Raw genomic sequence first — 26,931 nt, 5'->3', positions numbered from 1 at the left:
CCACGGCAACAGCCTAGGATGACTGTACTGTACTTTAAAATATTTTCGGATTGTTTGCATTGGATTCCTCTTTTTAATTCATGTTTGGCTGGGTTTGTTTGGAGTTTATTTCTAATTTATTTTGAATTTGTTTCAGTTTGTTGGTAGGCCTTAATAATTTTTTAAAAACTTTCTGGATTATTTGCTGTTTGGCCTTCCTTCTGTGTGCACTTCCATTTTGGGAAGGATTGGCCTTCGTCATTTCAAATAAGACAAGATTTGTGTGGGGTGTATATATGAATGTGTTTGTGTGTTTTGTGAGGAGGTGACTAATAAAAAAACTACATTATGTATTCCTTATATCCTTAGCAACTTCTTTTTCAAACTCTTTTTTTTTTTAACCTAGGAAGAAATGTGATTCTTGGTTATTTTTTAAAATGTTTTAAAACTCCTGAATTAGAATAGGGTGTAGTTCTATAAAAAAGCATTTGGAGTCAGGCTGCCAGGGAGTCCCGTGTAAGACTGGGTTGCTCTGCAATGACTGATTTGGTCTCTCAGTTCCCAAGCAAAGAAATTTGGCAGCCAAATATGTAATTTTTTACCCATCTTCCATTTTAGTTTTTCTCAGGAATCAAGGGACAGAGTCAAATCAAAGTGTATGCACACGTTATAACCAAACCTGTAAATCCAAATTTATTATCAGTTAAGAAAATGTACTTAAAAGTTGTCTTTTTATGTTTCAGAGGATTAATAGAATTACTAAATTTCAAAAGCCAAACCAGAAAGAAGCTTTTTATTTGATCTGTGTCTTAATCACTCAGCCTTATGTAAATTAATATAGAGCCCCTGCAATCTTGTTTTTATTTTATTCCATAATATTTTATTTACTTTTGATAGCTATCAAATGGTAAACACATACCCTCCCTAAAAGGGATTTATTGTCATTCTCTTTTGGATGGTGCAAGTAAGTCCATAAAATAAATAAGTGTCTTGTAGTTCATTCTTCTTCCTTTTATATTTCTTAAAATGAAAATCCAAAGCAGAATGCCTAGAAGTATATTGCAATTTGACAGGATTTGCTTTGTATGCATATGAGAAAATATGACTCGTAAAAAGAGGAAGTAGAAGAATATATGTGTGTGCTCTGTGACGCTATTTCATTGGTATCTATTGCACCCATTGCAATGAGACTCCTGGGATGTTGGACCTAAATTAAAACAGTCATAAATAATGTTAAACAATAATAAATAAAGCCCAACTTCTACCCTCTCCCTGTTTTTTCTTTTCTCTTTTTTTCCCCCACCAAGAAAATACACAAGTAAATAATAACAAAAAGATCAGGCTAGGGAAGGATCAGATCTCCTTTGGGGAAGGTGGCCCAAGGGCTGGGGGACGAGTGGAGTGGGGAGCCGCCCCACGTGCTCTGGGGGTTTGGAGTTCTGTTGGGAGGACAGGCAAGGACTGGCACCGTATGGAGAATGTTGATTTTGCAGGATTTCCTACATATTCACGTAATGAGTTTTTAAAATTATCTTAATGAATTACATTTATTGGCATTAAACTTTTTTTTTTTCAAAGTAGGGATGAAGTTACATATAAGTGGAATTTTGCTTAATAAATTCCTGTCAAAACCACTGAGACAAGGAGTGGTCTCGGAGCCTTTCTGTAGGAATCCCACTTCCAGCAATATTGAGGAAGGAAGGGGGTATGTACCTGGTGAGCACTTTGGGAAGGCACCTGAGCTAGGATTGCCAAGTTGTATTGAAGTTGTAGGAACATAAGGTAAGCAGCATAAAAGCACAGTTGCTAATCTGAAGGGATGAGGTTTGATAAGGAATCGGCATTCCTCAAGAGTCTGCTGGACCTAGTGAAGGCATCCTTGAATGTCTTATCTGATATTTTTCTATCCGTACATGCAAGAAGGACATTTTTTTCCTCCTGTCCCCATGCTGGCCTTCTGATCTTAATGGAGTCTTCAAGCAAGGGAAATTTCATTGGTTCTGTAGCCTTATCATTCTCTGGGTGCCCAGGGCTCCTACATCCATGTTCAATGTCCCAGTCCTCCCTCCATGTGTGTCCTCATCCCCCATATGTGTCCCAGTCCCCTGGAGTAGCTGACTTTACTGATCACTGATAAACTAAGTCACGATATTCTACTCCTTCAGCAGATTCTCTCAGTTTAATTCTTAAATCTCTCCCTCTTCTTCTTCATCCTCCAGTATCACTGCCATTTAAGCCTTCATGATCTCTCTCATGGTCTATGGAAATAGCCTCTCACTGGTCCTTCTGCGTCATCCTTAAATTGCTTCTCTTCTTTGGATCAGAGTGATCATCCTGAAACATGGCTCTAATCTTTACATTCTCCTCCCTAAGACCCATCACTGACACCACACTCGTACAGGCAAAAAGGCCAACCCTAGTATGGCACAGAGGCCGCTGACCTCTCACTGACTCAGCGCCTCACTGCCTCTTTCTCTGCACGTCTGTCTGTGCTCTTTCCTACTGTGCATCAGGCAATACTGAGAAATGCCTAGTCTTATGCACATGCTCAGGTTTTTCATACTTTCATACCTCTAAATATGGTCTTTCTTTTTCCCAGTATAGTCTTTCTTCCTGTGTCTTTTCTCTGGGAAACTCTTTCAAAACTATCTTTATTCTTCAACTTATTCTGCCCTGGTTATGTATGACCAGTTCTTAGCAGCCTTTCCGACTCTTTCCCATCCTAAGGCAGAATTAATTCTTCTCTCCTCTGCACCTGGTACATAGTTTGTTGATCGTGGGTACCATATTGTGTTTGCATGTCTTCCTTCTCTACTGGAATGTTGCTCTTTGAGGCCAGGAATGAGACCAGTCAGTTTGGCTTCTAGCATGTACACTCAGTGTCTGTGTCACCCGTAAAATATTTTTAAATGCATATCAGAAGGAATAAATGATTAATAGTCAGAACTCTTGGAGATGGCTTTGCCTTAACCCAAAGGAATGATGCTAAAATCAGGGGGAATTTCAGGTATGATAGCTGGCTGGTTAGGGGCATATTTTTTGAGTAGGGGGACCCAGCTTAAGGCAGGCCCTGGTCTACTACATCCACAGGAGCTGAGAGGAGGGAATACTTGTGCATCACGTGCTGTCTGGGGTTTGGCAGAGTGGAGACATCAACGCTGATGGTGCCCAGATCCCAGCACTTAGCTGCAGACCCCATAGGTTATTAAAGCCGAGAGCCTATCTAGGAAGATTAGCTGCAGGAAGTGCTTTAACTACAGAGCAAGCAGGCAGTCGCTTGATTAGTGTCTCAGACATGGTATGGCACTGTGGTGTTGGGTTTCCATCCAGACCATTACTAGGATATTTGAGAGCTGGAGCTTCAGTTCTAGCCTGACCTTGCATTTGGTTTCTGAATCCACACGTCAGCAATGGACCTTGCTTGCTTCTCTCTCACTGCAATTCTCAGCAGTGAGTTTTGCATTCTCTGTTTTTGGATGTTTGAAAGGGATATTGAGAATTAACCCATATGGTGTTTGTTTAGATGGGGAATCCTAAATAGCTTCTTGTACCAGGATAGCACGGTAGCAAATATATCTTTACGGTAATGTTTTTTAAATCAAAAGGGTTCCGCGTTTTCCCCTGTGTTTGAATGTGACATTCTTGATCATTTCAGACCCACCTGTCTGAGAACACAGGAATCAAAAACAGGAGTCACTCTCGAATTTCACCTCTATTTAATCCATCACAGAAACATACTGCCTTTTCACTGTATATATATAAAAAACCACACCAGGACATTTAAACAAAGTGACACAGATCATCAGCAGATCAACTGGGAATGACGGCTCAATCAAACAAATGTATGTTGAGAATTTCCACAGGGCAGCTCTCACAGCAGCCAGGCCAAATTTGTTTAGTATACATGAGTTAGCTGCTTAGGAACATTCACTATGCTGCATGCCAGATGATGACTTTTCTAGGTAAACATCCATTTAGCAGCATATATCCATCCATGAAAGTGTTGGCATGATTTTGATCTATTCTCTTGGACTCCTGAAATTATGACTTCATTTCACTAGCAGCCAAGTACCAAACCCACACATGAACCATTTAGGCTAAAAAAAAAAAAAGAGTGGGGAGGGAGGAAGCTATACACTTATTTCAGAATGTAATATAACCATCCAAAAGGTAAGAGAAACTCTATAAAATCGACAGGCCATTTCACTTTTCTGACAAGCAATAAAGTAAGCATCATTAAAATGGATGTCAAATTACAGGGTAGAGAAGCAACAGGAAAAATATGTACCTTGTTCTGGAGTATTTGAAATAGAATGTGAAGTATTTATCCTACCTAAGTCTAAACTTGGAGGCATTCCTTTTTTGGGTAGGGGGTTGAGAGTTTGTTTATTAAATTGGAATTTCAGAATCAGATCCTAAATAAGTAAGAACATTTGGATTCTTCAGAAAAGGGCATTTTTGTTACTTGTCTTACTAATTCTTCTATTTGAACAATTTATTTTCTTTTTATAGGTGTCACTGAAAGAATGGGGGACTCTATGGAGCACAATCTTTAAGTCCAAAACAAAAGAGCAAAATGTTTATTAAAAACACAAAACCAAAAACCAAACCTTCCTGGTAAAATTTTCAAACTGTGCTCACTCTCACTGTTTTGAAATTGAGCTTTTGTTATACAAGGTTCAGCTTAATACTCTGGTTTATTAACCAAAAGCTTTCTGATTCTTTTCAAGTAAGCAATTCTCAATTTGGGGGGGGCGGAATTTTCAAACAGAAAGTTTGAGAATCCCACTTTTTGGACCAAGGGGTAATTATCTAAAATTTATTGGAAGAGATCATTGTTTCCCAAACTTTAACCTTTTGCAGAAGAGCACCTGGCACGTCACTTGCTTGGACAAGTATTCTGAATGGTCGCTAGTCCACAAATCTCCTGGAAAGTACCTCTTGCAGTGGTGGCAATGACTTTTGTGGATAATAGCTTCCTTTGAAATCTGTGTAAGATTCAGAGCTAGGTGAGGGAGGATACAAAGTACAGCTTTCAAAAATGAAACTCCTCATAACTAGCATTTAAAAAAATTGGTTCAATTTGAATTTCAGCATCTACTCTATTCACAGCACTGGAGGGAGGATGTGAAAGTAAATGAGACACAGCCCTTGCACTCAAGTAGCTGAAAATTAAAAGAAGGAGACAGATGAGAAAAAAGCTAACTGTAATAGCACCGGGGCACATGACAGCAGGATGTGAGGTAGATTTTATGTGCTTTGCGATCCATAGAGGAAGGAGCTCACTCCGGTTGAGGAGGTGATGAACACGGAGACTGGGAATTTTGGGGAGATGAGATGGCATCCAGACTTGGTCTGAAAGGATTTCAATGTGTAAATCTTAAATGCTCCCCTTCTGTGAGGCCTTCCTTACCTAAAATAGTCTTATTTTAAAGTAGTTTTATTTTCTTTGGAGCACCTAAGACTTTCCTATATTCTCTCTCTGTGCATTGGTTTAGTTTCTCCCTCTCTCTACTCAGCAGGCAGTAAGGTTAGTGACAGCAGGAGCATTGCGGATCTTGCTCATGGCTCCATCCCCAGCTCTCAGAACAGTAGAGGGCCCTCACTGGGGAGCAGAGGAATGGAGAACGAGGGCAGGCCATTCCAGATCAAAAGGCTGACAATGAAAACAACGCAGAGAAACAAAATTTTGCAGAATATTCATGAAATAGATTATTGTGGCTAGATTGTAGCATGCATTAAGGGCATAAAATGGGCACATTGTTTGTGACCAATCACAAGAGAACTTTGTGAGGTCCCCAGAAGGCTGTGGCCATTTTGGGGAAGAAGGTTGAAGAACTCTAACCCTCTGACATCTTTCTGAAATGAATGTCAATCTTGATAATCCAGGATAAAGCTGTCTTGGGAGAATGGTACACATTTAGCAGCACACACTCATCCATGAACACAGTAGTGTGTGATGTTCTTCAACCCCTTTATCTAGGCTTTAAAAATGGAATGTAGGAATTTTTTCTATTTTTACTGTTATTTATGTGCTTCCAAGTATGTGTAAATAAGTGGCAATCTTTAAATCTACAGAGAAAACATTAATGCTAGTGCATATAGAGCTTTAGTGACTTGAGTTTGGGACAGAATAATCTTGGGGTAAGTAAGGATTTGTTGCAAACAAACGATTTTGTTTCAATGTAAAGAAAAAACAAGGACAATAGACTACCATGTTCCCACATGTATTTAACTGCTCCCACAAGGTAAATTTCACACAGTCCCAAGACTACTATTTATCAAAGCAGCTCCCAGGTATTGGGATGAACCAGAAGCTTTCAAAGTGTTGATTGATCACGCTTTGCTAGCAGTTCACTAGGATTACACAGCCACTCCAAAATCAACAGCCTGGAAGAAAATGATATGAAGCTTGGAACAAAGGGCTAGAATGTTAGGTTAGCAACTGTCTTACATTGCAGTAAATACATCAATTAATATTCATAAAATGTCTAGAGTCATGACCTAGTAAGAGTACAGAATGAACTGCTTATGACAATTCAATTTTTTTTACCCTAAAAGAAATTCTGGCTATTCTTCACTTTTACATAATAGAATTTTGAGAGAATACTGAGGGGAATTTGCCTGTCTCTGAAACTACTGAAGTTCTTAAAACTCTTGAGAATGTATCAAGGTAGTGAAATGTATATATAGGTTGGGAGTATCTGTCTTCATGTTCATCCGTCAGCCCAGACCTAGGAGTGCTTTTGGAGGTTCACCAACTGCACCATGGCAATGAAGGGGCAGCAAGAAAGTTCTTCATATTCTTTTATCTGCCAGTTGCTTTAAGGCCCACATTCTTTTTGAAGCAAAGGAATGTTTCTGGAAGGAATTGAACTGCCCTACCCAAGAGATAGGGAAAAAGATTAATTGATCCCATGACTTTTTCTCCCTCTGGACCTTGGGCTGAAGTCATAGAACAAGTTTTCACTCCTCATCATCAAATATTGCTCATTCTTCATTGGCCAATAACACCTCTTTCAAATATAAACCTGCCAACATTATTTAGCCCAGACTGTTTCCTGCATCATCACAGAAACTCTGGTAGGGGAGTGTCGTAGAATTAGCTCATCTTCCTGTACCATGTCAAGGGCCACATTAATCTTTCTTTATATTTGGTTTCAACAAATGTTTATTGAGAGATTTACTAATAGGACAGTGGTGGAGAATGAACTGTTCATGAGCCATTTCATGACCTTTTGTTTTCTGAATGCAGGTAGACCTGAGAGACACTGACCTTTAAGATCTGTCACTTAAGAGACATGAGAATATTCCTTAATTACAGTAATGACATTTAGCATTTGTATATTTTTCTAAAGTTAACAAAGATGCTCAAATGCATTATTTATTCTGATTCTTAATACAATTTGATGTCATAAGTATTTTAAAAACCAATGCTGTCTTTGAAAATAAATGCTGTCTTATAGAAATACAAAATGTTAGTCACACAGTAATTTTAAATTTTCTAGTAGCCACATTAAAGTAGGTAAAATGAAACAGGTAAAATTAATTTTATAATACTAATATGTTTTATTTAACCCCATATATCCGAAATTATATAATTTTAGTCAGTATGTAATCAACGTACAGAAATTGTCAACTAGAATTTTCCATTTTTATGTATCAAGTTTTTAAAATCTGGCGTATATTTTAAAACTTCCAGCACATCTCAATTGGAGCAGCCACATTCAAAGTGCTTAGTAGTCACATGTGATTATTGAGTACCATAGTGGGCAGCATTAACTCTAGATAAAGAAACTGAGGCTCAAATACATTAAGGCAGTGCAACCTTTTTGGTACCAGGGACCGGTTTCATGGAAGACAATTTTTTCCACGTATGGGAGTGGGGGTGGGGCAGGGGGAGGCGAGGCTCAGGCGGTGATGTGAGCGAGGGAGAGTGGTGAAGCTTCTCTTGCTGCCTCGCTGCTTCCCTTCTGCCATGCGGCTCCCTCCACCCCTCCCCCTTACTAACTTTCATGGAAGACAATTTTTCTAAGGACGGGTGGGGGCACAGCTCTGCAGCCCAGTCCCTAACCGGTCAGCGGCTGGGTGGGGAGCTGGGGGGGAGGGCGGGTTGAGGGCCTCACTATTAAAGGGCTTTCCTGGGGTCATATAACTAGTTAGGTGGACTTGAACCCAGTGTGGTTTTCTGATTTAAACATGAATTGGCTTGAGTCTGTGGCTTACAGTTTACCTGAATTTCTTGTGATACTGTGAATTGAGACTATAGAATAGGAGGCTGGAGATGTTATGAAAAATGATTCTGTCACATGACTAAGGATTGTTGATTGCTAGTTCTTGAAATACCATACAAGTTGTATTTTTCTTTTTTATTTCAGCATATTATGGGAGTACAAATGTTGAGGCTATGTATATTGCCCTTCCCCCCCACCCCGAGTCAGAGCTTCAAGCGTGTCCATTCCCCAGATGGTGTTCATCGCACTCATTATGTATGTATATACCCATTAAAAATAAACTCCACATGAAATTCAGATGCACAACCTGGTTTGGGGGTAGCTGCTGAAGTCTCTGAATTCCTTAAGGCTCATTGCTGTATTCTTCCATTCTTGTATTTATTTATTTAACAAATATTTATTGAGCATTTAGTATGTGTCAGACAACCATGCTTAGTGTTGCAAATGCGTTGGTGAAGAAAACCGATACAGTCCCTCCCTCAGGAAGCTTACGCCTTACAACCTGCAAGGAATGGCTGGTTTCTAGCAGGTACTGCAATAAATGTTGGTGGAATCAAATTTAGTTTGGAATATTTGATATTAGTTTACTATTCTTCCTTCCTGGAGGACTCAGTAAAAATCTTGAGGAAAGGACATAAATACGGGTTATCCATGTAGAGACTTTTTGTTTATTTTTATTCTTTTTATAACAAATATGTTTCAAGAGGTTGCAGTGTGAGGACACCATTGAACAAACTCTTAACTGATTGTATTTGGTTAAGTTCATCTCTTAGCATCTTGAGCATTTGGAGTGTGTGTGTCTATGTGTGTGTGTGCGCCTGTCCAAGCATGTGTAGATTCAGCAGGCACTTTCTGCCTGAATCAGCAGGCACTTTCTCTTCCTTCAGTGAGGCATTTTTACTGTATTCTTAGACTAAGGACGCAATTTATGTGATCACTTTTGAACATTTATGTTAGAACTTCCCAATCTAGAGAAGGAAAAAGAGGTACCACTTACTACTTCCAGTATAATTGGCTTGCTTTGGCTGATGCTTTCAAGTCGACAAAATCACAGACTTCTTATCATGAGCTAGAAGCTTTGCTGTCTTCTGGGGATTCTGCAGTGAATCAAGCACCCATCATCTTACCATCTAGTGGAATTCTGGTGGAGGTGTGCTTCAACAATCTTTCTCCCCAGCACTCTGGGAAGCCGAGGCGGGAGGCTAGCTTGAGGTGAGGAGTTCGAGACCAGCCTGAGCAAGAGTGAGACCCCATCTCTACTAAAAATGAAAAAAATTAGCTGGGCAACTAAAAATAGAAACAAAACAAAAAAAAATTAGCAGGGCATTGTGGCAAGTTCCTGTAGTCCCAGCTACTCGGGAGGCTGAGGCAGGAGGATCCCTTAAGCCCAGGAGTCTGAGGTTGCTGTGAGCTAGGCTCATGCCACGGCACTCTAGCCCAGGCAACAGAGTGAGACTCTGTCTCAAAAATAATAATAATAATAATAATAATAATAATCTTTCTCTCTTGTGCTCACTTGAATTTAGGGGATGCCAATCTCATCGCATATCTTTTTGTAACTCACCAGATATTTACAGAACTTTTTTGTTGCTGTTTCTTTGCTCGTTTGTTTTGTGTATGTATTTTTGACTTGATGCATATAATGCTGTTTCTTGGAAGAATTTATAATGCACTTCTTTTCCACCTAGTAGAAAGAAAATCTGCTCAGCTGGTTTTTCTTCAGCCAAGCATTTTCATTTGACCCTTTAAGCTATTTAAACTTTGAAGAAAAATGCAGATACGCCCTACTGTTTGAAATGGTGTACAGATCCAGGAGGGTTAATTTAAAAATTCATAAATCCTTTGTACTATGCAAATTAATGACCTGTAGCCTTTTTTCCAGGTGACTTATTTTGACTCAACTATGTCCAAATAAATGTGTTTATTTAGGAGAGTTCAATGCTACCCAAACCTGACATGTTAAGCATCTCCTATGGCTCATAATATGTACCAGAGATGTGGACCACCCTCTGTTTTCTCATTATGTCAAATAATAGAAAGTGGAAATCACTCTAATCCTTTCTTCTGTGTCTGCCGTACCTCTGCAAATATGATAAACTCAATCCAATTAAAAGTCATTACCTCTCCAAGGCTTGGCCACAATCTATAACCCTTTGTTTCACAATCCTCTCGATTATCTGCCTTCATCACAAGTAGAATTTTTAGCCATCTTCCACTTTAGCTCTCTCTTTTTAAAAAAAAGGAATTTCACTTTTAGTGTTGAGCATTGTAGTCATTCTCTGTACCATTCATTGAATATTAGAACGTTTGTCTTATCTCCCCAACAAGACAGTAAGTCCTTTGAAATCAGCAATTTCACTTTATGCTTCTTTGTGACCCCCCATGGTTTTTTGCATGTAGAAGTCTTGTTGACTAAATGATTAATGCTTTGTGGCATATGTTGGATCATAGTTGCTAAGATTTAATAGCCATGATGAGTATTAAAAAGTTGAATGAAGTAGACATTAATAGAACAACAACAGCAACAAAACAACAAAGTTATTGTGCATTCTGTAGACTTTAGGTGTCTCTCCTGCTTCCAGTGGATTTTTTTAACATCATAAACTTTTGATAGAACTATAACATATCTAGTTTTTCCTCTTGAGCCATCATGGTTCACATAGATTTACATGAATTCATCCATATTATATTTTAATCAGCAAGCATGTTAGATGTTTGAATAAGTAAATTGATAATTTTCAGACTTCTTTAGCTCTGAGATTCTACAATGGTATGAAAAATAGATATTTCAGTTGATTACCCTGAGGTTGAGGCAAGATAATGCCAGAGATTTTAACTTAATTAGCATAGGTATAACATAGTAAAACAAGCAGTTTGGTAAAGATTTATCAGAATAAATCCATAAAGTGATCACTAGAAGCACAAAACAAAACCACTGAGACTTTGTTATTAATAATTCTGGAGAATAATATCTGGATCTAAATAAGAGTCACTTTATATAATGTTGACATAAATGGGCAGCAAAATATTTTCTGTGTATACTATTTAATACTAAATATGAAGTTACAAATGTGTGAGTTTTGGACATTCCTTTTTATAAAGCACCTTGATGAATCAATAGCCCCTTTTTTGAGGTCTTTTAGTCACCCCTCCCCCCCCAAATAGATACTGCTCTCAAAATTGATTTTTCTACTTTGGCTTTTAACCAAAAGTTACTTTGCCAGTTGTAGGCATATGTGGATACTATTTGGGAAAAAAAGCCCATCATCTGGTGGGTAGTGTAAGACACAAGAAGGCAATAGTACCGACATTTCTCTGAGAACTCTTGCTCTAGATTGGTGCCACTGGAGGGTCCAGGGTGCTCTGGCCAGTCTCCTTTGAAACATCACTGTTCTGAGGTCCACCAAAACTATCTCTGGTCTGTTTGGAGCAATTTTCACTTCCAGCTGGTAGATAAACATTGTGGTTTGGGTCATTTATAGGTTGGTGGGAGTTTCATTGGCATCACAGGAGTCCCACCTGATTCACAATAGAACTTCTGGTCTCTTTTCAGTGAAGTAGATCAAGCAGAAATACATACTGACGAGTCACATGACTTGGAAACTATCTGCTTCTCCATGAAGTTTTCTCTTGATTTCTTTTGTAATGAAAATGTGGGTGTGCTGTTTTAGAACCTGTTGGTTCCATCATGTTATGAGTTATTTAGAAGCAGCAGTGAGAATAAATAATCCCCCCAAAGTATTCTGATCCATACATTACTGTGAAGAGCTTGGAGAAACTCAGAAATTAATGTGAATGACAATCACATTTCTACCAATAATCAAAAGAAGAGGTTCATTCTTCAGAAATTTAGTACATGTATGCTTTTACTCAACCTAAGGACAAAGGTTCCATAAGATTGGAATGCCCAGTTGCAGAGTTACTGATACTCAATTCTGTTAACATGCATCACTCTTCCTAACCTCATCTTAGATGTTATTTTATTGCATTGTTGTATACCTGTTACCATCTCTTTCTTTACTACTACTTAACTCTAAATTATTAACACTGGAGGGCAGAAATTTTATCTTATTCAACTCTATATCTGTCTTTAGTAGTGTGCACAGTTCCAGGCACAATGTGGTACTGAATAATTGTTTTGGAATAGGGAAATGAATAAATTTAAGTCTGAGCAGTAGCATCTTCGTCAACAACTGTCACCTCAATACCTCGATCATCTAATTTTCCCTTTAATGCTAGAAATGGATTTAAATCTGGCCACTTTTGTAGTTCACACAAAACTAGTAAAGTCTAGGACATCTGTTTAATCCTTCACTTTTCGTAGTATGGAGCCCACCAAAGATTTTGAAAGTCAAATGTATATTTATTCCATGGAGGAAACTTTATCAACCAGTGCAAAAGTTTACTGGCACTAGCTGGTGATATAATGGGTAGTTTAAATCCTGCTAACTGCAAATAATTTTTCAACAGTGTTTATGATTGTAGTAGAGTTTAGTGAGGCAGAAGTAGAGATAACATAAATATTTCGACAAAAGCCAATTGTACTGGAGCCATAAATAAATTAGACCCAGTTTGTAAATAAATTTAGTTTTTGCCAGCAAACATTTATAATCCTCTCTTGCTGCAAACGATAGTAATTTATATAGAAAAGGTCCTGAATGCCTTTTTTTTTTTTTAAAGTCAGTTCTCATTAGGAGGCAGTGCCTGGTGCCCATCAAGTGTCTTAGACTGTGTGACTCAATTAGACATGAAGGATACTGTACAGACCACCTAATGCTACTAGTTATTGTACATGTTGATAATGACAGTTTCCAGAGACCATACATAGTTTGGTAGTCTATGAAGTTGTCATATTATACCATTCTCTTAAATATCTAGCTTGTGTTACCACTTAGCAATGTTGAAACTACCCCCTCTCAAATCATAAGTGCTATTTGGTGTATGTATACACATATACATAGCACATCTGTTCATATTTTTCTGCAAACTTTTATCAAAATGTTTTCTCAAATTAAAAAAAAAACAACCTTCCTTTATGTTTTTCAATGACATTCTCTCCATCTCTGTGGTTTTGAATGATTTTACACTTAATGTGACACGGTATTGGGAAACTCAATATGGGGGCCTTTAGAGCTTAAAATGGGGGTGGAAAAATTGCACTCCTTAGCAACATCTGAACGTATTTTGCACTGAAGATACTGTGTTTGTAATAGGGTAGCATCCAAGCTAAAATTAGCCAAATCAAGGATCTTTTCCCACAGACTCACTTTAAGATCAGAAGTTGTTGTTGTCTATTAGTTACCAAGCCTTGTGAGAACAAGGACCGTCACTCATTTTCAAATCAAACCCAATTTTGAGACTCTAAGAAAATTTTATTCTTTTGGGCATTCTCTCCTCCTTATCAAACCAAGACTGTGGTTATGTTAGTGTTCTATTGCTTGTTCACATTCCTTTTTATCGGCAAGCCATTGCTACAACTCCCTCTTCTGCCAGACTTGCATAATTATTTTCTTTTCTTTATGTGGGACTCCTGGCTATAAGAAAGCTCTTCTGTTTTGTAGCAGTAGGGAAGGGTCTGCATCAAGTCAGCTGTGAGAATGAGTTTGAACTTACATTTAGCCTGTTTATTCAGTTCTCCTGCATGCCTTTGTTTCCCATATGGCAGGAAGTAGATCTCAATCTCATTCACTTTTTGATCTTCAACTTTTGGGGGTTGTTTTGGATATTTTCACCCCGTATATATTAGAATTCAGTCTCCTTGCTACAGAATTCACTCCCCCCTCTCCCTTCTTTATCCTGTAACGCCTGAGTTTTGGTCTCTCCTTTGGAGGCAAGAAGGATCTCTGCCAAAAGCCACCAAGCCACACTTAGGTAATTATAATAAACAAGTTGGGGCTCTCATTTCACATGCAGAGCTTGAATGAAGCAAAGCTGTGGTCAAAGGGATCCCAGTTGCTCCTCCATTAGCAATGGCACATTAATGCTCCCTCATGTCTCTGCCCACCTTTAAACACTTTCTTCTGTAAAGGAAGCAAATCCGGTCACTCTTTAGCATATGAAGGGGGTACAGCTTTCTTCTGAAACCACCATCAACAACATAAACAAATTAGAGGTAGTAAACCACACATTCTGCCCACACATAAACCACAGTCCTCACCAGAGGGCAGTGTACTTAATGTGAGAATGACAGCCCAGTTTTATAAGCTTCTACTGGGAATAAATTCCAGTTTCACTGGTTAGAGCAAGGGTAGGCAGCCAGAGTACAGTCTCTCCTAGGTTACATGTTTTGGGAGAGACCAAACCAATTCTCAAAGTGTCTTTCCAGGAAATACATTTTATAAGCTTTTGGAACACCAAGTTTTGACCATCTTTTGGTTTTCATTACGAAGCACTGGGGATTGCTTGAGTGGAACGGACCTGGGAATGAACGTCAACATACTTGTTTAGTGGATAGGGAAACAGGGACCTCAAACAGCTACAGCTCTCAAGCTCTGCTTCTCAAGGTTACTCCAGGGTTCAGTGACATGTTGACAAATCCAGAACTCCATGCCAGGGCTTCTGCCACTCCTGCTTTCCCCAAATGCAAATGGCATAGCTTACAATCCTCTGTCTTAACCCATATGGGAGTTGTAAAATATTCTCTATACCTTCCTGATGCTGATATGCTTCCTTTCTTGACAATGGTTAGTCCTCAACTAATGTGTCCAGCCCTAAACTAATGTGTTCTGTCATCAGTAAATTCCTGCCTGTGATAGTCTTTTCTTAAATACCTGTTTAAACAGTCATTTTAGATAAGAGTGTCCCATTTGTGTGCAACAGGAAATGCCTGCCTTCTTTTAGATACGCTGGCAAATAATTACTGTAGATATGGCTTGAATACTGAAAGGCTGTACTCTGATCATTTTAGACTGCTTGAGGAGTAACCACCCAGTCTACTGTGACGTGAATTCAGGACAGTGCCACTTTAAATGAATCTGAAGGAAAGTCACTTTGGGGATGTAAAAAGCTTATGAAAAAAGCCATCAGGTCAGAGGTTGTCAAAAGTCTCTTAAAAATTTGTATTGCTAAAAGAAAGTCGAGGCCCATAGTTACAATGTAAAAGAAACACTATCTGATATGTGATAAGTCTGTTCTTACCTGGTCATTCCAGTGGGTATTGGTGACTGTGGCTCCCTAACAACAGAATAAGCCAAACATTAACCAGGTCATGTTTTTCCTTGGAATACAGCTCACAGAACTTTAATGTCTTTATTTCAGCTGTTTTAGATTCTGTAACTAGATACCAAAGGGCTTTACTGGTACCTCAACTATGAATTTTCTAGCAATTTCTTTCCATAACTATTTGAACAAAGCTCAGTTCCATCTCTGAAGAGAAATTTTTGAAGTGGCCAAGCCCATTTTATAATTGCTTAGGAGCTACAGGTTTAATTCTAAAACCATACGTGTTTAGTGAAATGTCTGTGAAATTCCTAGGAGAGTGGAAAACTCTTGACCAGATTTAAAAGGTACAGGGCAAGGAAGAGGGGTGCCGCAATACTATGAGAGAAATAAATGTTTGTTCATTGATTAGTCCCTCATTTTCAATTCATATATTATTCTTTGCCATCTCCCTTGCTACCTTGCCTGCCAACACTCTTCCATCCTGGGTCTTTTTGACAGCCCATAAATGAAATATTTTTAGGAAACTCTGGGGAAAAAAGTTCCATAAGGAAGAGATGAAATAGCATGGTACAAGGAAGTAGCAAATACTGGAAGTGCAAGGAAGCTTAGAAGGTCATTTAAAAAAATTCCATGTGCCAAGCCATGTTGATAGATTATTTCACAAACATAATGGTCCCTAGAGACATGGATTCTGCAAATGCAGTCCAGTGTCAAAACACTCCATTTAAATGTGTTTTCTTCTCACCCTTCTCTGGAGACAGGACGTAATGAAGACTATGTCCATCAGCAGCTTCTAGTTCTAGTAAACGTCTCTATTTTCTAAGCCTGTGTCTCTGGACCCATACTACCGTCCTTCACAGCTTGTTTAAGTCAGTTTTCTGGAAATTAATTTTCCTTACTTTTACTAGTTTCCTTTCTTCATTTCTTTGGGATCTTAAATTTCATTATCCTGGGGCCATTCTCACAGAATATTTTGCTGGCCAGTTCATGGCCTCCTTCGTTGTTCTGTTTGTGCATCTGGCATTACTTGGGCCCACCCTTTTCTCCAAGCCCAGCACGTGTTTATGGACTATGTTGCTGGTGCAGAAGAGCTGGCTCCTGAAGTCCTCTGCTTTCTCACACATGCCTCTATAACTGCTCTGGAATTGTCCTAACAAGGGAAGAAGAGGGTGTCCGGTTTTAATTTTGGAAGGAAATTGATGTCTTCCCCCTGCCTTCCCCACCCAACTCTTAGTAGGCATCGACTCATGCTCATGTGCTCACGTCCTACCAGGAGGTCCCTGGTGGGGCTTTGAGGTTTGGCCGAACCTTCTCTCCTCCTAGAGCTGGGCACACATCCTCAGCTCTCAGCCACGTGTAATCCTTCCTGTCTGCTTGAAAGTTGGGCACAAAGTACTGGTGCTTGGGCCCACCCTCTTCTTTAGTAGCAATTAACCTTTACTACAGAGCTTCCTTTGAAGTTTGCTCATGTTTTTATTACAAAACTGCAATGAGGAACATAATAGGGGGAAATGTCTAAATTTCTGAGTTACCTAATCTGTTCAATTCCCTCGTTGAGCTCCTCTTGGCAGTTGTTTCATGTAGTTATGATCTCAACCAGTCTGACTGAGATCTCAAATCATGTTTCTGTCTCGGCCTATTTTTAAGATTAGGGAGCTATTACACACCCACCCCCCAACACACACATATTGCAAATGCACATGGATGTGTGTATTATATGCATATGTGTGTAGAGCTCAGTATAAATAACTGCTTTCTTATTCAATAACTACAGAAATCAGTCTTATTTTATAGTCAAACTATGCATATATGCTCTTAAGGTCTCTTAAACTCTTTATTTAGTTGCTGAATATTTTCTATCAATGAACTAATGTAAAGAGTAGAGAGAAAAATTATCTATGTGTTACTATCACTAATGATTATGCTGTGTGATAAGCATTATGATGGGTACTAAATGCTATTAATGGCAAAAGTTGGGATTTTGAATGGCATCTGCCCAGAAGATTTGCAGTTAAACTAGGCAGAGAGGCCAAAAGAAACAAATGGTGAGTTATATAAAACCCACAAAAAGAGAAGGCATTTTAGGCCAGCCTTGCAAATAAGAACCAAAGAATTACAGTGAAATGGCATTTTTTTTCTAGCCTGCCATTCACAGGAGCTCAAATAAATGAAATCATTTTTCTCTGCTTTTCACTGAGCAGTAAATCATTCATTGGTAATCCAAGGTTGGTAGAAAAGCAACTATGAAACTCAAAGAAAATACTAGGAATCTTTTCCCCCCCTCAGGATGGGTAAGGATTTTCTAAGAGAAAAGTAAAAATCACAAAAGAAAAATAGACTTAGTTCCATGAGAGTTAAAAAAAAATTAAAATTCCAAATGGTAAATTATCTACTGGGAAAGTTAACAAGAACTATATCAAAGGGCTAATTTCTTTATCAATAATCAGACAGACATAAAAACCCAATTAAAAGAGAGCAAAACAGTGAACAATTTGCAAAACAAAAAATATGAATGACAAATAAAAATATTTAGTATCAGTAATCAACTGAGATGTGAATTAAAGCAATAATAGATACATAAATTTTTCCATTGTACTAATAAAGATTAAAAACAAGACATAATGATAAATGCCAGTATGATTGGTGGGAATGTAAACTGGCATACACTTTCTGAAAAACAGTCTGTCAATACTCACTAAGTTTTCTTATAGGAATCTAACCTATAGAAATTGGATGAAAATAAAAATTTATATTAAAGAATGTTCATTTCAGTGATATTTATGGTATCAGAAAATTAGAAGCAAAGTAAATACTATGCAAATAGTTCACTTACTGTGGATTTATATAATGGAATATTATGCAGCAATTAAATGTAGTTTTAGAAAATAGTAAAAAATACATAAGGAAGTGCTCATAATAAACTATCATTAAGTGAAAAAGCCAAAATCCAAACTATTCACATAGTATGGCTAAAATTTTGATAAAACAAACTTTAAAACATGTCTTTAAAGAAAAAAATTAGTTGGCTAAGAGTTAAAGGGAGGACTGGATTTGGACACCTGGATAGTCTCAGCTGACTTTGGATGTATTGTTTAGAATACTTGAATGTCAGGTTCCACATTTGCAAAATGGAAGATTATTCTTCTCATCCTTATTTTCTCACTGGATTGTTTTGATCATCAAAATGAGAAAATATGGATACTAATATGGAAGTTACTATTATCAGTAAATTATTTCTGCAATTTCCTCTCCTCTTTGCAGAGTCTGATATGTTTTCAAAATGGAATTCTCCTCAGTGGAAACCTACGGTAGTTATTCAAAGAGTCATAGAAATAAATACAATCTAATCAAAGTGTGGGCCCTTACTTGGTCTTTGGGGACATTAGAACACTTAAATTTTGAATTGGAGAGGTTGATTTCCAAGAGCATTTCCCAAGTCATTTGCCTCAAATCCAACAATAAGCTTGTTTTTCTGTCCTCACTCAGTTAATGACATGCCCAAAGGATGCATGAAGCAAATTACAGTAGCAGGCAGCTCAGCTCCAGGAAGTTACAAGGGTTATTTATCTTTATGGGACCACTGATGTATATAGCACTTCTTACCTGATACTTACCTATTGTAAATGTGCCCAATCTGTCAGTGTGATATCTGAGAAATGCTTTAATTAACTATAGTTATAGCTGAGGGAGAGGATCTACCAGTTTTTCCCTCATAACAGAGATTTAATGGAGATAGGATAATTGAGGTAGTTTATCATTTAGATGAAATGTTTTAGCAGCTTTTGGATAGATCTTGAGTAATGTACATAGAGGCATTAGTTTATTTTGGTTTATGCAAATATTCAATGTGGTGTGATAAACTGCATTTGCGGTTGAAATTTCATAATGCTAGATTACATTGAAATATTGTTGCATGTTTTGATTCATAAAACTCAGCAGTTTTATATTTTCATTTTTGTCACCTCAGTCCTTTTATTATAATATTTAATTCAGATGATACTAGATTAACAGTGGCTTGAAAACAAATTGCCTAGGCTTGCATATACATTTAATGCCTGCATGTGGGTGAATAGGACCGTGAGTCCTTCTGGATTTACTTGACCTATATAAGTTGTTCTTTTAGGTTTAATTGGATATTTTTGTCATCGTAAGCAGAATTGCATTCAGGCTTTAAATTCAAATTCTTCTGTACAGCAGCCTCGGCACACATGTATTTGGTCCCCACAGAAATTGAAATCTAAGTATACTTGCTTAGAATATGCATTGGGAGAATTTGTGGGTAACTCAGAGGTCAGGGGATCAGCTCTGTCAGTGGGAAGGCACAGACAGGTTTGTCTCTATCCTTTTGTAAGATCTGAGGTCACTTTGATGGAACTGACAGTGTGACTGATTTGACTCTTTGAGGAAACAGGAGAAATTTTACTGACTTTTAATACATCATTATTGGAGGAATATTATTCTATTTATTTAGGTGGATTTTGGTTTCCTATTGCATAAATGGACACATAGATTACACAATGTCTTCTAATGTATACCATTTCTTGAGAAGAACAAAGTCCTCACAATGGGAGAGAAATCCCTTTAAAAATTTGTAAAGTAACTTTGCATTTGCAGTAGTTGAATGTTACAATTCTGGGGAGATATTTTTATGTTTTTTAGCTGTACCAAGACCATCAGTGAGCCTTTAAATATGAGATTGAAATGCAAAATCTCCCTGAAGGATAAATCAGATGGACTTTATCAAGCATGTTTGGGCCTTGAAGAACATTTCTCTGATAATATTTCTTTGGGGCATTATTAAAATTGTTTCTTTTGATGTTGGGTTTGGAAAAAAGTTTGTAATTCACTGTGTTATATTTCTGTGGGTTTAAAGGTATTTTCAGCATCAAAGGTTTCCTATATTTGGTATAAAATATTGATTTGGTTTACTAGTTCAATAAAATTATATGTTAGGTTAATTATATATTTAATAAGTATTTATTAAACACCTATACACAGATCACTTGGAGAATTCCTAAGAAGTGAGCATCCTAACACCTCCCTCAAGGACCTATTTCTTAGTTGGAAATAAAAGAATCATGCACATTAAACCCTAAGCAGCAATGCATGGTATTTGATTGCCAAATTGAGGGGTGAAAGTATGCAATAATTCAAGGAAAGGGGATACTTGTGTTAAATGGGATGGTGATGGGACAAGTTGGAACTTGACCTAGGAGGATGATTAGAAGTTGGTTGGACAGAGAAGCATAGATAGGATGGCTAAGCAGGAGGAACTGAAGAATAAATGCTCACTCAGCTCAGAAGACAGAGATTAGCTTACTCTGGCCTGCAGGTGCCTGTTGAGGAGTGACACAAATCTGATAGAAAGGAAGAATGGTTTCAAAGTGAAGGGGATTTTATTCCAAGCCTAAAAGATTTAGACTTTACCCACAGACACTAGGAGTTATTGAAGGCTATCAAACAGGGAAATAGGTGTGCCAGGAAGGTAGATCCAACAGCATTATACAGGCTCAGTGTTGAGAGATAGTGGAAAGAAGATGGTGGTCTGATGAAACATTTAGAGGACTATTTAAAAATTCAGGTGTGAAAACGTAGATTGAAAGAATTGGATGAAGGTAAAAATCTTGCAAGAAGAATGTACAGCACTGAATAGCTTGCAAGATGAAAGAGAGAAAATGTCCATGTTATTTTAAAGCCTTGAACATGGATAATTAGGGGAAAGATAGTGTTCTAAATGGAAATAGGAAAGTGGGCAAGAGAATTGATTTGAGGGCAGATGATAATGTACAAGATTTTGGACACGCTGATCTTGAAAGATAATGATCTTGTATGTTGATGTTGAGAATATTTGTCCTCTAGGTATAAGGTTGGGTCCAGGTATTAGGTTATATGCGTGGTTTAAATGGCATTATCTCAATGTTTGAATCAAGAATGAAGCACCTCCTCAGAAGATATTTTTGCCTATACTATCACTTTGCACGTCACAAAACTTTAATAAGAGATAGGAGTCATTACTTGATGGACAATTGTTAATGAGTGGTGTAGTTAATTTCCATAATGGGTCAGAGAAGGAATCAGGAACTCCCAACCTTTAGCCCAATAAACTATCTTGGAATACTTTAATAATCATAAAACTGCAGGGTTGGGAGGATCTTAAATGTCATCTAGCCTACTCACCCACTTGAAGATGAAATTCTTCCATATTATCCCTAACTCATGGTTTTCCAGGCTATGCTAGAACCCCTGTGATGGGAACTGGAGGCAACTCATTCTACCTTTCAACAACTCTGATAGAAATCTGTCTCCTTATAATTTTCACCCGTTATTCTTAGTTCTTCCCTTGAAGCCCTGTGAACCAAACAAATCAGGTATGACTTTCATTCCATAATCCTAGTGGACAAGAAACATGTATTTATTGGCTTCAAGACAACTGAAATCCCCTTCAACTGGTTTAGGAAATTCAAGCTCAGTCACTATTGTTTACACTTCCCCCCAGCCCCACACAAGTTTTATAAAGGTTTTAAGGTCTCACATGGGACACTCATTTATTTCAGGTGTAGGGCTGGCTGCTTTGGGGTGTCCTTAGGGCCTCTGTGCTCGGGGCCAGAACTGTTTACTCTACCCTGCTGTCCCCTAAAGCTCTTGTCACCTCCCCAGGGCCCTGCTCCATACAGAGGCCTTCTGATCCCTATCATTTCTCAGTCTGGTGGAAGTTCTCTATTTTTGGTGCACCCCTCCTCTCCCTTCACCCTCTGGAAAGTGAGCCTACTTTCTTTAATGATTTTAGCTCTGGATAAATATCCAGAGAAATCACTATCTTCAAGTAACTTTAACTTTCCGCTCTGCATAAGTTACTGAGGCAAGGAAATACCCAGGGCTTGGTGACATGTTTGAAATGGGAAAAGAAAAACAGAGAAAGAGAAAAACATAAATTAATATTCCAATAAATAATCTTGCCACACAAATTTAAACCTTGTTGGACATGGCAGCCTTTGGAATCTTTGATGACTCTCCTACATTTATTCTGAGATAACATTGCGTGATACAACTTTCTAATAAATTATATAATCCTGTCAGTTCCCAATTTGGGATGGTTTTGGGGTTGTAGTTACGCACATTTACTTCTTGTCTCTATTTATTCAGACCAATAATGAAGTTGCTGGTTGTTTCCCAGTTGGATAATGGATTGAGCTGGTCCATGCGAGTATTGGCAGTTGAGGATTAGCTCATTTGATTTATGGATGCATCACAGATAAACCATAGAGGTCTTAATTCCTAACCACTCTCCCACCTGTGAATAATAAAGATTTTAATGAAGGCACATTTTAACAGTGGTCTTTCCTATGTACCCTTCAAAGAACACCAACATAATAAGGTGGTTATTCCTGTGGAATTGTGTCTCTTGTACATCTGAAGGAATTAATGAAGTTCTTATTTATTCACAGGTAATGAGTGTGTATATGGCAACTACCCTGAAATACCTTTGGAAGAAATGCCAGATGCAGATGGAGTAGCCAGCACTCCCTCCCTCAATATTCAAGAGCCATGCTCTCCAGTCACATCCAGTGAAGAATGCACTCCAAAGGAGGGCTCTCCTTACAAAGTCCCCATCTACATTCCTGATGATATCCCCATTCCTGCTGAGTTTGAACTCCGAGAGTCAAATATGCCTGGAGCAGGACTAGGAATATGGACCAAAAGGAAGATCAAAGCAGGTGAAAAGTTTGGGCCTTATGTGGGAGAGCAGAGGTCAAACCTGAAAGACCCCAGCTATGGATGGGAGGTAAGAACATATTTTGAGAACATATTTGTAAAGAGGAGATTAAGTGGCTGTAAAATAAGCAAATTCTATTTGTTGCAATAGGTCTTTAAGAATGACTTCTCTTATAATCTTACTTCTTGATAGAAACAATATATCAATTAAAGATATAGCATGATAGAAAGGATGAATGGTCAAAGAATAGTATTAAATTAAAAAATACTAAAAGGATAAAATATGGTTGTATAGTTAACATGTGGAAACTTTGGGTATGACCATACATAGCATGTGGCATTAGCAAACATAATCATATGACATGTTTATTGTATTTTCTTTTTTTGGTGGTGGTGCTTAGAAGAAAACATTTGTTTTCTCCATTTTGTGGCTAGAGTTAATTTGGTTTTATTTTCATTTTGTGCTAGTTCTTATATATTTTGCTTCTTTTTTTTTTTTTTTTTTGAGACAGAGTCTCACTCTGTTGCCCAGGCTAGAGTGCCGTGGCATCAGCCTAGCTCACAGCAAACTCAAACTCCTGGGCTCAAGCGATCCTACTGCCTCAGCCTCCCGAGTAGCTGGGACTACAGGCATGCGCCACCACGCCCGGCTAATTTTTTCTATATATTTTTAATTGTCCATATAATTTCTTTCTATTTTTAGTAGAGACAGAGTCTCCCTCTTGCTCAGGCTGGTCTCGAACTCCTGAACTCAAACAATCCGCCTACCTTGGCCTCCCAGAGTGCTAGGATTACAGGCGTAATCCAAGAGCCACCGCACTTGGCCTTTGCTTCTTTTTTGATAACCCTGATTTAATTCTACATGCTTCCAGAATATGAGCACTGTACTCATCGTTGAATCCTGTGATGATTCTTCATATTCAGATTGATTTAATGAGTAATTCATGTATAAAAATTTATACTCATGTATAAAAATGACAGCACAAAATGGTTGTGAAAATTAGTCACTGGTTTCAGCATACTTTTCAATAGAACCCATTTTGTAATATTTAATAATTAGAAGCTATAGTCTGATTATGAAATCTAAATTAATTTTATTTCAATAAGCACAGGTTGCTATGTTATTCATCTGAGTTTGTAATTTTTGTACAGATTCAGTGTGTATATATATAAAACACTTTCCGTTTATTTTTATAACTTGAAAATTTTTGTGGTTGAATCATAGCATCATAATTTCTGGAAAATCTGATTTGATCTATATCTGAAAACCTTGTAGACAATTTCTGCATGGGTAAAAAAGTATTTTTTGGAGATGAGATTGACCTTTGATTTCATAGTATTTCAGTTAGACAGAAATCAGATAAACTAGATTTATTTTGGTATGTTCTCTTAATATTTATGATCATTAATAGAATATCTGGCTAGCTTTTAAATAGAAATGAATATGCAGTGCCTTCAGGACTTAATTTCAACTTTTTGTCCCCTTGCTGTGTGTGTCCCCTTGTGGAATCTGTTCAAAATGCCATAATAAAAACAATTCTTGTTCAAATTCTGAAATGCCAAAAGTTAAGATCTGGCTTTGACCTGATTATAAGTGAGAAATCCTTCTGTAGTTTTGTTCTTAGCCACAGCCCCAGTAAAGGTGTGGTTTACATTGCCTTTAGACATGTGTATTGATAAGAGATTTTTAAAAAATCACTGTAGCATTAACTGATATGTGAGTTGAATACATTTTAAACCAAATGCGTATGAACTTTACGTCATTATTGCTCACCTTAAAATAATGGCTATAAACATTCTAATAATAAGTAACTCATTAAACTTTTATTACAAAATCTCCAGAGTTAAACAACAAGTGCAGTACTGGTTAAGATTATCCCGTAGGCTTGGAATAAACCGAGGCTTAATAATGAAATCATTTTGCAATTATGGTATTGGTAAATGCAGGACTGTGTCTCTTTAAACATAATACCTATGGATTGGGGGATGAACCTGGGGAAAATACTGCATTTAAAGGAAATTTAAAAATAATCATTTTTTTTCCTTGGAGTAAAATGTCTCCAATATATACACTGGCAAATATTTACCTGGAGAAATGTAAAATGACTCTTAATTATGTCAAAACTGAGTTGTTTTTATTGCTTGGAATTCAACATACCTTTATAAAATAGTTCATGACTTCTTGGCTGAAGGTCATGCTTTCCCTCTCTCTCCTTCAAGAATTCAGTTGGTGGCCAATTCAGTACTTTTCTTTCACCATTTTAATAGTTACCCTCACTTTTGAGAGGGCGGATTGTCTGCCTTTTCAGTATCGTGAACAAAATCAGAGAAAGGACTTTTTATAATTTTGGAAAACTTGTTGTCCATGGAGGAGCAGTGGAGTTCTTGACTCTACCTGCCTTTTTTTTTTTTTTAATCTTACCCTAGTTAATACAAAATCCAATCATGATCAACAAGGGCACTTTCACAAAGGCATCTCACCCCACTCTTCCATGCTGATTTTTAATTGTCCTCTTGTCATTTTTGCCCTCAACTATAGCTGATTTCCCTCCTATTTGGCTAGACAGATAATTGTGATTAGCTACTATGACCTCTCTCTTTGATACACCTTCATCTTTTTAAAATGATGAATTGAAGGAAAAAAAATCCTCATAGGCACATCCCAAAATAAACACATAGGAAATCCAGATTCAGCAAACAATTATTGAGTGCCTACTATGTATCAAATTCTGCACTAAATATTTCCTCTACAGAAACTCAGCTTATTGTAACTGAACAAACCATTGCTATCTCCAGTACTACCCTAGCTCTTTTCTCCCTACAAACCTCTCCTTCTTGCGCATTTCCTGTTTTAATAAATTGCATTACCCTCTATTCAGTTGTTTAAGCCAAAAAATTTGTCATCTTGACATATCTCTCTCCCACACCAGCCATATGTAATTTATAGTTCCTATATTTTATCAAGCCCCCTTTCTTTACACACACTGTTCTCCCTACCTGGAAACCCCTTTTCCTTTCCATCCTTACCATTCATCTATTCATTCTTCAAGTTTTCTTCCTCTGTGACACCATCCACAAACTTTCTAATCACAATTTAGTACTACCTAAACTTTATCTCACCAAACAGGTGGTCCATTTACTAAAGATGAAGATTTTTCTCGTATGTTTCCTTCTAAAGATGGCTATTATGTGATAACATGGGAACCGCATGCAGAGCAGTGGGGAGCAGTCTTCTGGAGTGAGACTTCCCAGGCTCAAAACATTAAAACATTGTATGGTATCCAGATTAGTTGCCTAGCTTCCCCAAAGGAGCAGGATTCCCTTGAGAGCTTGCAAAACTATATTCTCCTAATGCAATGTCTTGATTGCATTCCATATAATTTTTGATGCCTCTGGTGCTATTCTGTGCTTAGCACATTACCTGAAATAAGCAGATTGTGTTAGTCAGCTCAGGCTGCCATAACAAAATACGATAGACTGGGTAGTTTAAACAACAGAAAGTTACATTCTCACAATATGGAGAAAAGAGAGAGGGGAAGAGAGAGAGAGAGAGAGAGAGAGAACAAGCTCTCTGGTGTCTCTTTTTATAAGGACACTAATCCTATTGGATTGGAGACCCAATCTTATGTTCTCATTTAATCTTAATTATGTCGTAAGAGCCCTACCTCCAAATACAGTCACATTTGGGGTTAGGGCTTCAGTATATGGATTTGGGGAGGACACAAACATTCAGTTTATAACACAGACATTCAACAGATAACTGTTCAATGAAAGAATGAGTGAATGAATGGGTAAATGAAAGAATGAATGGATAAATAGAGGATTATGTGACTGTGAAAGAGGA

General features: G+C 37.7%; 1 protein-coding gene across 1 annotated transcript in view; it reads left to right on the top strand.

Annotated features, from left to right (window-relative positions):
• Positions 1 to 26,931, top strand: part of LOC123630241 (histone-lysine N-methyltransferase MECOM-like) — a 472,388-nt gene that overhangs the window by 232,944 nt on the left and 212,513 nt on the right. The window contains exon 2 of the mRNA XM_045539618.1: positions 22,820 to 23,157. Within this exon, the coding sequence (XP_045395574.1) occupies positions 22,820 to 23,157 (338 nt within the window). The remainder of the gene's footprint in view (positions 1 to 22,819; positions 23,158 to 26,931) is intronic.

Source organism: Lemur catta, chromosome 1 (genome assembly GCF_020740605.2).
Source record: "Lemur catta isolate mLemCat1 chromosome 1, mLemCat1.pri, whole genome shotgun sequence".
NCBI lineage: Eukaryota > Metazoa > Chordata > Mammalia > Primates > Lemuridae > Lemur > Lemur catta.
The sequence above is the reverse complement of the archived record's forward strand: the minus strand, read 5'-3'. Positions and strand labels throughout refer to the sequence as shown.